General features: G+C 44.8%; 1 protein-coding gene across 3 annotated transcripts in view; it reads right to left on the bottom strand.

Annotated features, from left to right (window-relative positions):
• The window catches only part of LOC311131133 (tight junction protein ZO-3-like), a 29,189-nt gene continuing 16,486 nt past the window's right edge, over window positions 1–12,703 (bottom strand). For all 3 annotated transcript variants that reach the window (XM_084163959.1, XM_084163961.1, XM_084163960.1), the window contains exons 16-29: window positions 5,537–5,625; window positions 5,366–5,438; window positions 5,077–5,135; window positions 4,918–4,978; window positions 4,591–4,747; window positions 4,228–4,336; window positions 3,800–4,019; window positions 3,246–3,451; window positions 2,950–3,125; window positions 2,373–2,583; window positions 2,131–2,231; window positions 1,486–2,025; window positions 1,292–1,341; window positions 1–1,085 (exon numbers count right to left, since the gene is read on the bottom strand). In XM_084163959.1, coding sequence (XP_084020085.1) covers window positions 971–1,085; window positions 1,292–1,341; window positions 1,486–2,025; window positions 2,131–2,231; window positions 2,373–2,583; window positions 2,950–3,125; window positions 3,246–3,451; window positions 3,800–4,019; window positions 4,228–4,336; window positions 4,591–4,747; window positions 4,918–4,978; window positions 5,077–5,135; window positions 5,366–5,438; window positions 5,537–5,625 — 2,167 coding nt within the window. In that variant the 3' untranslated portion in view covers window positions 1–970. The remainder of the gene's footprint in view (window positions 1,086–1,291; window positions 1,342–1,485; window positions 2,026–2,130; window positions 2,232–2,372; window positions 2,584–2,949; window positions 3,126–3,245; window positions 3,452–3,799; window positions 4,020–4,227; window positions 4,337–4,590; window positions 4,748–4,917; window positions 4,979–5,076; window positions 5,136–5,365; window positions 5,439–5,536; window positions 5,626–12,703) is intronic.

Consider the following 12,703-nt stretch of genomic DNA (forward strand, 5'->3'; position numbering starts at 1 on the left):
TCTTTTTTGCCATATCTGAAATATTTAATGAACAAAATGTGTTATCTTGACAAATTAATCATCATTTAGAAAATGTAGCTTTGATATATTTTGTGTTCTGTCAATGTCCATAATTGTTTTTTGAGCAGTTCCCATTAAAGCTAAAATCCTTAGTTGCTACATACATTTTTGGACTTATAAATTAATGATATAGCTATATGCATTGATTCTTGAAGAATAATTTATTAATGGCTAATGAGCTTAGTTCAACTGTCATACCCCATCAGAACGCAAAAAATATAAACTTGTTATAATCCAATTTTTGTAAACAAAAATTGTGTAGCCTCAAAACAGGGTTAAAACTATAATTCTGATATCATGGATGGTCAGTCCTTGCATACATAGCTCTCGCTTTGAATTTGAGAATTGGTTACATTTCTCCAGGCACATCCCTCAGCTTTTTACCAAAACGCAGGCGGTGTGACTGCTTTGTTATTGTTTCAATTAAGGATTCCAGCTTTTAGTTTAAATGACATCAAAATGGCCAGTGTTGGTTAATTTATTAAAAAAGGTATGCAATACAAATACAATTTTTCTTTACTGCAAGTTGTATAAATACCAAACCCTGAGGTTTTTATTAGAATTTCCAGCAAAATGAAACTACTTCCTCTCTTGGAATTAGGAATTTAGAAAGGTGTGAGACCTGGTTTGCCATTGCCTGAATTCCCATGTCTAAAGGCAGCCCTGACAGTGGCCCTCCAACCTACCTCTCCAAATAAAATGTTATTCCAACAGAAAAAAAAGTTATCCTAGAAGGCTGATGTTGCTAGCATTTCACATCTCCCATTTAAGAGGCAATGTCTGTGCTCTGGAACTGTGTGGGCTAGAACTGTAGTTCTGCAGTTCTGGAACTTTGTGCCTTAGAGTTGTAGTTCTGGAATGGTGTGCTCCAGCATTCTTGTTTTGTAGTCCTGGAACTGTGTATTCTAATCTAAAGTTCTGTAGCTGGACCCCACTCGAAGTCCTCAGTCTCGTCGTTGTCATCGGAGCTGTCACTGCCTTGGATCTGAGTGCGTCTCGTCTGGACAGCCTGGTGGTGAGCCAACCTATGAGGAGATAGAAGAGAAAGAAGCATAATGTACTGTCACTTCAGTCTTACTCAACTTGGATAGAACAATTTGGACTAGGACTGGCGTAGTTTCTCACTTTCCAGTTGCTAAGGTTGGTTTATAGACAGGGATTTTGATGATTATGCAACTAAACAAATAGCGTCACACATTAATATTATCAGATATAGGCCTACTTCACTTACACAATGAATGATGGGGAAGCTTTCCTCTCCTGAGGTTCTGCCATATGGGTCTGAAAGAGGGAAAGAAGTCATGGGTCAAAATCACTGGAGACACAAGTTAACAGAGTATTTGAGCCTTTGGAAGTAAAATAAGAGCTTATGGAGGATCTGTAAGAGTTTAGTGATATGATGGACTGTGACAGTCCCATCAGTACCTGTTGGAGTTTCTTCTCTATGACTGACAGTGTGACAGCTGGGGGGCTATCTGGCAGCAGCTCGGCTGACGGGGGCTCAGGGACAGAGATTCTGGGGTCAGGGGCTATGAAGTCAGGTTGTGCGTCAGAGTGGGTGGTCGGAACAGCCGGGTCAATGGCGCTGAAGTCCGAATCTGAGAAGCTATGATAGGATGGGGCGTCATCAGCGACGACAATGTGAGAAGAGCTGTCAGATGGACGACGGGTCGACCTGGGCTCAGGCACATGCATCAGGGGTGGGACCTCTCCCATAGGCTCGGGGGACGGGTCGGGGCTGTGGTACTCAGAGGCAGGCTCTGAGGAGCGGGCTAGAGCGGTGGGCCTGGACATATGGGGCTGGTTGCTGGAGTCAAATGGTTCCTCCAGGTCCTCATTGTCGGTGTAGATCTCTCCGTCTGTAAACGCCTCTCCATCCGTGTCCTCCAGATCACTGGCAGCACTCAGGTAGTCAGAGTGGGTCCGGTCCAACGCATCCAGCTCCTCCTCTCCGCCTCCCTCCAACTAAACACACAGACATGTATTTACTTATTTAGTCTTTATTCTGCCAGGTAATTCATTGAGAGCAAATTCCCAGTTTGACTATGAGCTGGGATCTGTCTGTCTTACCGTGACTTCTGAGACCCAGACAGGTTTGGCCTGCTGGTGTCTGATCTTGTCTTTCAGAGCCTCATACCACACATTCGAGCTGGGCTGGAGGGCAATACGAGCTGGGAAGTATGGGAACGATGGGACATAGTCAGTTATGAATAAAACTATAGAACCACTTGACATTTTTGAACAGATAAACACTTAAAGAGCAAAAACAACATGTATGTGTTTCGATGACACAGTTGTGTGTGTGCGTTTACCTGCGAACAGATGGCCGCAGTGCTTCCTCATCTTGAGGGCCTGCGCGTAGAGACGTCTGGAGCTCTTGTTGGAGTTGGGGCACATCTTCTGCCTCATGGCCTTGACATCCTTCCTGCTGTGTGGGTCCAGGAACAGCACCATGGGGTGGTACTGGATGTAGTTCAGACGCTCCACTGCAGTAGGAGTAATGTCCAGCAGAGGGTGCTTGTTCTGGAAACAGAGCATGAAGAAACATACAATAAGGCAGTGTTCTTCAATGGCGAAGGTGCATAAAGATGGAGGAATTCAGATATGACGTCATTGTTTTAGAAATACCCACAGAGTTTTTAATCTACGGCGCACGACATGGTTCAATGTGCCAATAAATCAGCACAATCTACTTTCTTTTTCTCCCAAATTGCCGCCGTCTTGGACCTAGAATTGGGATCAAGTTAAATGAGGCATTTGTGGTAAGTACATGGGAGCCGCCATCTTTATGCATGTCTGCCATTCTGGTCCTGGATTCAAACAAGCATACAGTTGTACATCTATGTCTCACACCAAAACAGGTCACATCATCCCAGTTTGTTTCATCACCTTCTCTGCAATCCTTCGGACTGTGTCCAGCTTGATGACCGTGGAAGCGGTGTCTGCTCCACTACTACGAGGAACCATCTCTGCCATCTCATATTCATCAGGCATCTCTCTGGCCAGCTTCTCCATGGCCACATCATTCAGAGGACCCAAGATGACGATTGGCCGTTTGAAATTAGCTGGAGATACACAAGGGTCCAAGTACATGCATTGATTCACAATACAAAATGTTTAGTACACAAACGTTTAAAGTGTTTGACTATTATGTGAACTATTATGTAATATAAAACTCTCCCTACCTTCCCTGAGCAGAACTCTCTCGTACGCTGGGAATTTGCCCTGGATAGTGAGCTGGAGTAGGTCGTCGCGGGTCCGGCGGACGTTCTTCTTGGCCCCTCTGAGCCCCCGTAGTTTCCAGAACTCTGCCCTGGGCCCTGAGACCTGGCGATCCCCTCCTCCTCCACTGGCCCTTTGAGCCTGCTCCAGACAGGCCAGTGTCTCAGCCCTGGGAGAGAGAGAGGTAGATAATGGCAGGTAAATAATGCTGTAATATAATTATTGTAGAATGAATGCTACCCTAACGACAGTATGAGGCTGCGTTTACATTGGCAGCCCGATTCTGGTCTTTTTTTTTCTTTTGACCAATCAGATCAGCTCGTTTGCCAATAATTGGCCAAAAGATCAGAATTGGGCTGCCTGTGTAAACGCAGCATAAGTGTACAAATTGAAAATACGTTGCAATCAGATGTCATCCTTTGTAACCTAATGTACCTTTTTACGTTTGTCTTTTTACATCCAAATCCAACCAATCATTTAATCAGCAATTCAATCAATCACTCTAGTCTCAACTCACCCGGCCTGGTTGGGGATGGTGCCCTTGTCCAGCTCGTGCAGGTCGTTGCCCATGCGTATAGCCAGCCACTTCCCCAGCTTGCCCTTGTGCATGGTGTCCACCACCCTGAACACCTCTCCCCTGGTGAAGGCTAGGCTGATGTTGCCCTCTGCCTCATTGTCAAAGTGGGTCCGGATGTAGAACGAGTCCCCCAAGTTGGACTTCAGTATCTTCTTGTATACTGACAAGAGAGGAAGAATAACTCAGTCATTTAGGAATCATTTAATCATTTGTATTTACCTTATTTGTTACTGGGTAGAGTTATTACCGGGTAGAGTTATTACCAAAGTAATTACATAGAAACTATGTCATACGGGCAAGTCCTCTGAAATCAACCACAATTCTTCCCCCCCTGCACCTGCTTCAGTCTCTAAGGATGTTTTACTCACTGTCCATCTTGTTCTGAGTACGGATGTCGACCGGCTCCCCTCTCTTTATGTTGATCAGGAACATAGCAGCTTCCTCACGGTTGAAATGACCAAAGTCCACCCCATTCACCTACAACAAGACCATAGCCCATAAGTGGGTGAGTGTTGCATATACATGTACTGTAGATACTGTAAATCAGCACTTAAGTGGTCATTAACACTTGTCCCAGAGAGCTACAGTGTGCACAGGCTTTTGCTTAAGCACAGCATAAAAAAACCCAGAATCAACTCGATCAATATCTTAGTTGAATCAGCTGTGTTAGTGCTGGGCTGGAACAAAAGCCTGCACACCATGTGACTGCTACAGTGATCAGTGAATCTCACCTTCATTATCTGGTCCCCCTCCTTCATGCCTTGCTCATGGGCAGGACTGTTGGGCTGAACCCCCCCAACAAAGATGCCCACGTCGTTACCCCCCACCAGCCTCAGGCCTACGCTGCCCTCCTTCACAAACGACACAGTGTTCAGATCGGAGCTGTATCTGAGAGAAGATAGTAAAGATCAAAAGGAGCATTGTCCAGTCATATTCAATAGACTATAGGATACCTAACAAATAAATAACTTATGGTGGTCTGCATTGTGAATGGGTTGTACATTTGTTCTATTTTACATTTTTTCTAAGGCTAAATGGGTATAAATAAATCAACTTACCCCAAGTTAGGCGTGGGGATGGAGTCTGGGGGTAAGGAGTAGATGGGTTCCTCTTTCTTGGCTGAAATGGAAATAACAGTTAAGACCTTCCATTCACAGAGTTACTAATACGTTATAATGAGGACATTGGAGAGCTGATATAAGAGAGTTGGTACTTACAGTAGACTGGAGGGTTGCTCTTCACTGATATCCCAAAGCCATTGGCTTTGCGTGGAATACTACAAGAGAAGAGATACCATTCACTGACATTTCCACAATAAGTGAGTTAGAGGTGGAAGTGTACACACACTTGTGATCAGATTGACTTGAATAGTGACATGACCTTTGTCACAGAGAACCTTTCTTGGAGGTGTGCATTCCTTTTGCTTATGGTGGTTTATTAAACTGTCCGTTCTTTACCTGGTTGTCTATAGTGCTTTCTAGAAGATACTGTAAACTAGTGTTTTACCTGTGGTTGCTCTCCACATCGGTACTCCCAGACCTCCTAGGAGGTGAGGGTGCACGATCCGACTCAGAGGAATCTGAAGAAAACAAAAACACAGAGGATGAGGATACAGACTTCCAACCCCAAGTTCCATCTTACTAGACTGTGCTCATCTTTCATAGGAGGGACACTGACCAGAGACTGGTCTGGTGGGGGTCATGCCTCGTCGAGGGGGGTCCTGTCTCACTACTGGAGCTGGAGAAGACCGCATCTCAGGCAGAGCTCTGAGAGAGTGAGAGAAAAAAATTACTCTCAATACAATGCCCTTAACTTGTCAACTACTATATAAATCCTATAGTTAAATAATAGCTAATTGGAATGAAAGGTGTTATCAAGACTGTGACATTGATCGACTTCAAACAGCGTGTGATCTTAGCATGTAGAACTATGTACAGTTGAAGTCGGAAGTTTACATACACTTAGGTTGGTTGGAGTCATTAAAACTTGTTTTTCAACCACTCCACAAATGTCTTGTTAACAAACTATAGTTTTGGCAAGTCGGTTAGGACATCTACTTTGTGCATGACACAAGTAATTTTTCCAACAATTGTTTACAGACAGATTATTTCACTTATAATTCACTGTGTCCCCCAGGGCTCAGTTCTAGGCCCTCTCCTATTCTCTCTATACACCAAGTCACTTGGCTCTGCCATCCCCTCACATGGTCTCTCCTATCAATTTGTAAGTCGCTCTGGATAAGAGCGTCTGCTAAATGATGTAAATGTAAATGTAAATTCCAGTGGGTCAGAAGTTTACATACACTAAGTTGACTGTGCCTTTAAACAGCTTGGAAAATTCCAGAAAATGATGTCATGGCTTTAGAAGCTTCTGATAGGCTAATTGACATCATTTGAGTCAATTGGAGGTGTACCTGTGGATGTATTTCAAGGCCTACCTTCAAACTCAGTCCCTCTTTACTTGACATCATGGGAAAATCAAAAGAAATCAGCCAAGACCTCAGGAAAAAAACATTGTAGACCTCCACAAGTCTGGTTCATCCTTGGGAGCAATTTCCAAACGCCTGAAGGTACCACGTTCATCTGTACAAACAATAGTATGCAACTATAAACACCATGGGACCACGCAGCCGTTATACCGCTCAGGAAGGAGACACGTTCTGTCTCCTAGAGATGAACGTACTTTGGTGCGAAAAGTGAAAATCAATCCCAGAACAACAGCAAAGAACCTTGTGAAGATGCTGGAGGAAACAGGTACAAAAGTATCTATATCCACAGTAAAACGAGTCCTATATCGACATAACCTGAAAGGCCGCTCAGCAAGGAAGAAGCCACTGCTCCAAAACCACCATAAAAAAGCAAGACTATGGTTTGCAACTGCACATGGGGACAAATATCGTACTTTTTGGAGAAATGTCCTCTGGTCTGATGAAACAGAAATAGAACTGTTTGGCCATAATGACCATCGTTATGTTTGGAGGAGAAAGGGGAGGCTTGCAAGCCGAAGAACACCATCCCAACCGTGAAGCACGGGGGTGGCAGTATCGTGCTGTGGGGGTGCTTTGCTGCAGGAGGGACTGGTGCACTTCACAAAATAGATGGCATCATGAAGAAGTAAAATTATGTGGATATATTGAAGCAACATCTCAAGACATCAGTCAGGAAGTTAAAGCTTGGTCGCAAATGGGTCCAAGCATACTTCCAAAGTTGTGGCAAAATGGCTTAAGGACAACAAAGTCAAGGTATTGGAGTGGCCATCACAAAGCCCTGACCTCAATCCTATAGAAAATGTGTGGGCAGAACTGAAAAATCGTGTGCGAGCAAGGAGGCCTACAATGAATCCAAGATGGCGTAGCAGTGTGGTTGTGTATTATGTTGTGTCCTCGTGTAAATAGCCTGTTTGTTTTTTCCCCGTATATATTTCTCTCTCACTTCCCATCCTTTAACCAAATATACTTTCCTGCAACCTGCCTAACCCAATGTGGAACAGATTCTATTATTTCTTTATTTTTATCAAGAACTTACGGCTGAAACTAGCCAGCTAACTAGCTACTTGCTATTAGCCACCGCTAGCGGTCTTCACCACTGTCCGTGGCCTGCATTACATACCAGCCTGGACAATTATCAGTCTGCACAGCGTGCTATCGATCCAGAGCATTTTTGGATTTTCTGCCGGAATCACTGAATCACTGGACCTTAACACCGGATCATCGCAACTAGCTAGCTGCAACCGAATGGCTGTTGTTGGCTAATTCACCACTGTCCCGATGCACCAGTTAGCCTTGAGCTAGCCTCGAGCCAGGCCCATCTCATGGCTATCTACCTCTCTGTCAACCGGACGGGACTTCCTAGTGTCGACACGGAGCCCCGCCGATCCATCACGACTGGTCTACCGACGTAATCGTCTGATGTGGTTTCAACAGGCTTCCCGTTGTGACGACGAAGGTCCATCTGCTAGCACTGGCCCGCTAGCACACCAGCCCGCAATCAACAGCCGTGCCTCCTGCTCGCCTGTGCTGTAGCAGCCTACAAACTGCTCCTGGACTTAGCTATTGCTGTTCACTGGACCTTATGATCACTCAGCTACACAGCTGATGCCTGCTGGACTGTTCCTTTACACGGTACCCCATCCTGTTTATCTGTTTAGCCTCAGCCCAAACTTTCGACGCCATTACCAGTTGTTGTCTTAGCCCTCTCGAATAACACCTGTGATTGCGTTATGCCTCTCTCCCATGTCAATATGCCTAGCCTATTGCTGTTTGGGCTAGTTCTTATTGTACTATTTCACTGTAGAACCTCCAGTCCCGCTCAACCAGCCTCAGAGAGCTCCTTTGTCCCATCCCCCATACACGCGGAGACCGACTCAATCGGTACCTCCAGTGATGCTTCGTCTTTCATCGTTACCCAATGCTTAGGTGTACCTCCACTGTACTCATATCCTTCCATATCCTTGTCTGTACATAATGCCCTGAATCTATTCTACAACGCCCGGAAATCTGCCCCTTTTATTCTATGTACCCAACGCACTAGAAGACCAGTTCTTAAAGCCTTTAGCCGTATCCTTATTCTATTCCTTCTCTGTTCCTATGGTGATGTAGAGGTTAACACAGGCCCTGTAGCCCCCAGTATCACTCCTACTCCCCAGGCGCTATCATTTGTTGACTTCTGTAACCGTAAAAGCCTTGGATTCTTGCATGTCAACATCAGAAGCCTCCTCCCCAAGATTGAGTTATTCACTGCGTTAGCACACTCTGCCAACACTGATGTTCTAGCAGTGTCTGAATCCTGGCTTAGGAAGGCCACCAAAAATTCAGAAATGTCCATCCTGAATTACAACATTTTCTGTTTAGATAGAACTGCCAAAGGGTGCGGAGATAGAGCCTGCAGAGCTCTATCATACTATCCAGGTCTGTGCCCAAACAGTTTGAGCATCTACTTCTAAAAATCCACCTTTCCAGAAATACGTCTCTCACTGTTGCCGCTTGCTACAGACCCCCCCTCAGCCCCCAGTTGTGCCCTGGATACCATATGTGAATTGCTTGCCCCCATCTATCCTCAGAGTTCGTACTGCTTGGTGACCTAAACTGGGATATGCTTAACACCCCGGCCATCCTACAATCTAAACTAGATGCCCTTAATCTCACACAAATTATCAAGGAACCTACCAGGTACAACCCTAAATCCGTAAACATGGGCACCCTCATAGATATCATCCTGACTAATTACCCTCTAAATACACCTCCGCTGTCTTCAACCAGGATCTCAGCGATCACTGCCTCATTGCCTGCGTCCGTAATGGGTCCGAAGTCCAACAACCACCCCTCATCACTGTCAAACGCTCCCTTCAGCGAGCAGGCCTTTCTAATTGACCTGGCCCGGGTATCCTGGATGGATATTGACCTCATTCCGTCAGTAGAGGATGCCTGGATGTTCTTTAAAAGTGCTTTCCCCATTCCAAAAATGCAGAACTAAGAACAGATATAGCGCCTGCTTCACCCCAGACTTGACTGCCCTTGACCAGCACAAAAACATCCTGTGGCGTACTGCATTAGCATCGAACAGCCCCCGCGATATGCAACTTTTCAGGGAAGTCAGGAACCAATATACACAATCAGTTAGGAAAGAAAAGGCTAGCTTTTTCAAACAGAAATTTGCATCCCGTAGCACCAACTCCAAAAGTTTTGGGACACTAAAGTCCATGGAGAATAAGAGCACCTCCTCCCAGCTACCCACTGCACTGAGGCTAGGAAACACTGTCACCACCGATAAATCTACGATAATCGAGAATTTCAATAAGCATTTTGCTACGGCTGGCCATGCTTTCCACCTGGCTACCCCTACCATGACCACCAGCTCTGCACCCTCCACTGCAACTTGCCCATGCCTGCTCTTAAACGCTAGTAAAACTAAATGCATGCTCTTCAATCGAACGCTGCTTGCACCCGCCCGCCCGACTAGAATCACTACTTTAGGCGGGTCTGACTTAGAATATGTGGACAACTACAAATACCTAGGTGTCTGGTTAGACCGTAAACTCTCCTTCCAGACTCACATTAAGCATCTCCAATCCAAAGTTAAATCTAGAATCGGCTTCCTATTTCACAACAAAGCATCCTTCACTCATGCTGCTAAACATGCCCTCGTAAAACGGACTATCCTACCGATCCTTGACTTTGGCGATGTCATTTACAAAATAGCTTCCAAATCTCTACTCAGCAAATTGGATGTAGTCTATCACAGTGCCATCCGTTTTGTCACCAAAGCCCCATATACTACCCACCATTGTGACCTGTACGCTCTCGTTGGCTGGCCATCACTACATATTCGTTGCCAAACCCACTGGCTCCAGGTCAGCTATAAATCTCTTCTAGGCAAATCCCCGCCTTATCTTAGCTCATTGGTCACCATAGCAACACCCACCCGTAGTATGCGTTCCAGCAGGTACAGTGGGGAGAACAAGTATTTGATACACTGCCGATTTTGCAGGTTTTCCTACTTACAAAGCATGTAGAGGTCTGTAATTTCTATCATAGGTACACTTCAACTGTAAGAGACGGAATCAAAAAAATAATCCAGAAAATCACATTGTATGATTTTTCAATAATTAATTTGCATTTTATTGCATGACATAAGTATTTGATCACCTACCAACCAGTAAGAATTCCGGCTCTCACAGACCTGTTTTCTTTAAGAAGCCCTCCTGTTCTCCACTCATTACCTGTATTAACTGCACCTGTTTGAACTCGTTACTTGTATAAAAGACACCTGTCCACACACTCAATCAAACAGACTCCAACTTCTCCACAATGGCCAAGACCAGAGAGCTGGCTGTGTAAGAACATCAGGGATAAAACTGTAGACCTGCACAAGGCTGGGATGGGCTACAGGACAATAGGCAAGCAGCTTGGTGAGAAGGTAACAACTGTTGGCGCAATTATTAGAAAATGGAAGAAGTTCAAGATGACGGTCAATCACCCTCGGTCTGGGGCTCCATGCAAGATCTCACCTCGTGGGGCATCAATGATCATGAGGAAGGTGAGGGATCAGCCCAGAACTACACGGCAGGACCTGGTCAATGACCTGAAGAGAGTTGGGACCACAGTCTCAAAGAAAACCATTAGTAACACACTACGCCGTCATGGATTAAAATCCTGCAGTGCACGCAAGGTCCCCCTGCTCAAGCCAGCTCATGTCCAGGCCCGTCTGAAGTTTGCCAATGACCATCTGGATGATCCAGAGGAGGAATGGGAGAAGGTCATGTGGTCTGATGAGACAAAAATAGAGCTTTTTGGTCTAAACTCCACTCGCCGTGTTTGGAGGAAGAAGAAGGATGAGTACAACCCCAAGAACACCATCCCAACCGTGAAGCATGGAGGTGGAAACATAATTCTTTGGGGATGCTTTTCTGCAAAGGGGACAGGACGACTGCACCGTATTGAGGGGAGGATGGATGGGGCCATGTATCGCGAGATCTTGGCCAACAACCTCCTTCCCTCAGTAAGAGCATTGAAGATGGGTCGTGGCTGGGTCTTCCAGCATGACAACGACCCGAAACACACAGCCAGGGCAACTAAAGAGTGGCTCTGTAAGAAGCATCTCAAGGTCCTGGAGTGGCCTATCCAGTCTCCAGACCTGAACCCAATAGAAAATCTTTAGAGGGAGCTGAAAGTCCGTATTGCCTAGCGACAGCCCCAAAACCTGAAGGATCTGGAGAAGGTCTGTATGGAGGAGTGGGCCAAAATCCCTGCTGCAGTGTGTGCAAACCTGGTCAATACCTACAGGAAACGTATGATCTCTGTAATTGCAAACAAAGGTTTCTGTACCAAATATTAAGTTCTGCTTTACTGATGTATCAAATACTTATGTCATGAAATAAAATGCAAATTAATTACTTAAAAATCATACAATGTGATTACGTCTCTCACAGTTGAAGTGTACCTATGATAAAAATTACAGACCTCTACATGCTTTGTAAGTAGGAAAACCTGCAAAATCGGCAGTGTATCAAATACTTGTTCTCCCCACTGTATATCTCACTGGTCATCCCCAAAGCCAACACCTCCTTTGGCCGCCATTCCTTCCAGTTCTCTGCTGCAAATGACTGGAACGAACTGCAAAAATATCTGAAGCTGCAGACACTTATCTCCCTCACTATCTTTAAGCATCAGTTGTCAGAGCAGCTTACCGATCACTACACCTGTACACAGCCCATCTGTAATTAGCACACCCAACTACCTCATCCCCATATTGTTATTTACATTGTTATTTATTTTGCTCATTTGCACCCCAATATCTCTATTTGCACATCATCTTCTGCACATCTATCACTCCAGTGTTAATACTAAATTGTAATTATTTTGCACTATGGCCTATTTATTGCCTTACCTCCATAACTTACTACCTTTGCACACACTGTATATAGATTTTCTATTGTGTTATTGACTGTACGTTTTGTTTATTCCATATGTAACTCTGTGTTTGTTGTTTTTAATCGCACTGCTTTGCTTTATCTTGGCCAGGTCGTTGTAAATGAGAACTTGTTCTCAACTGGCTTACCTGGTTAAATAAAGGTGGGGGAAAAAAAGTAAAACCTGACTCAGTTACACCAGCTCTGTCAAGAGGAATGGGCCAAAATTCACCCAACTTATTGTGGGAAGCTTGTTGAAGGCACCACAAAACGTTTGACCCAAGTTAAACAATTTAAAGTAAATGCTACCAAATACTAACTGAGTGTGTGTAAACTTCTGACCCACTGGGAATGTGATGAAATAAATAAAAGCTGAAATAAAATCACTCTCTACTATTATTCTGACATTTCACATTCTTAAAATAAAGTGGTGATCCT

This window comes from Coregonus lavaretus (assembly GCF_964263955.1).
Source record: "Coregonus lavaretus genome assembly, chromosome: 6".
Taxonomy (NCBI): domain Eukaryota; kingdom Metazoa; phylum Chordata; class Actinopteri; order Salmoniformes; family Salmonidae; genus Coregonus; species Coregonus lavaretus.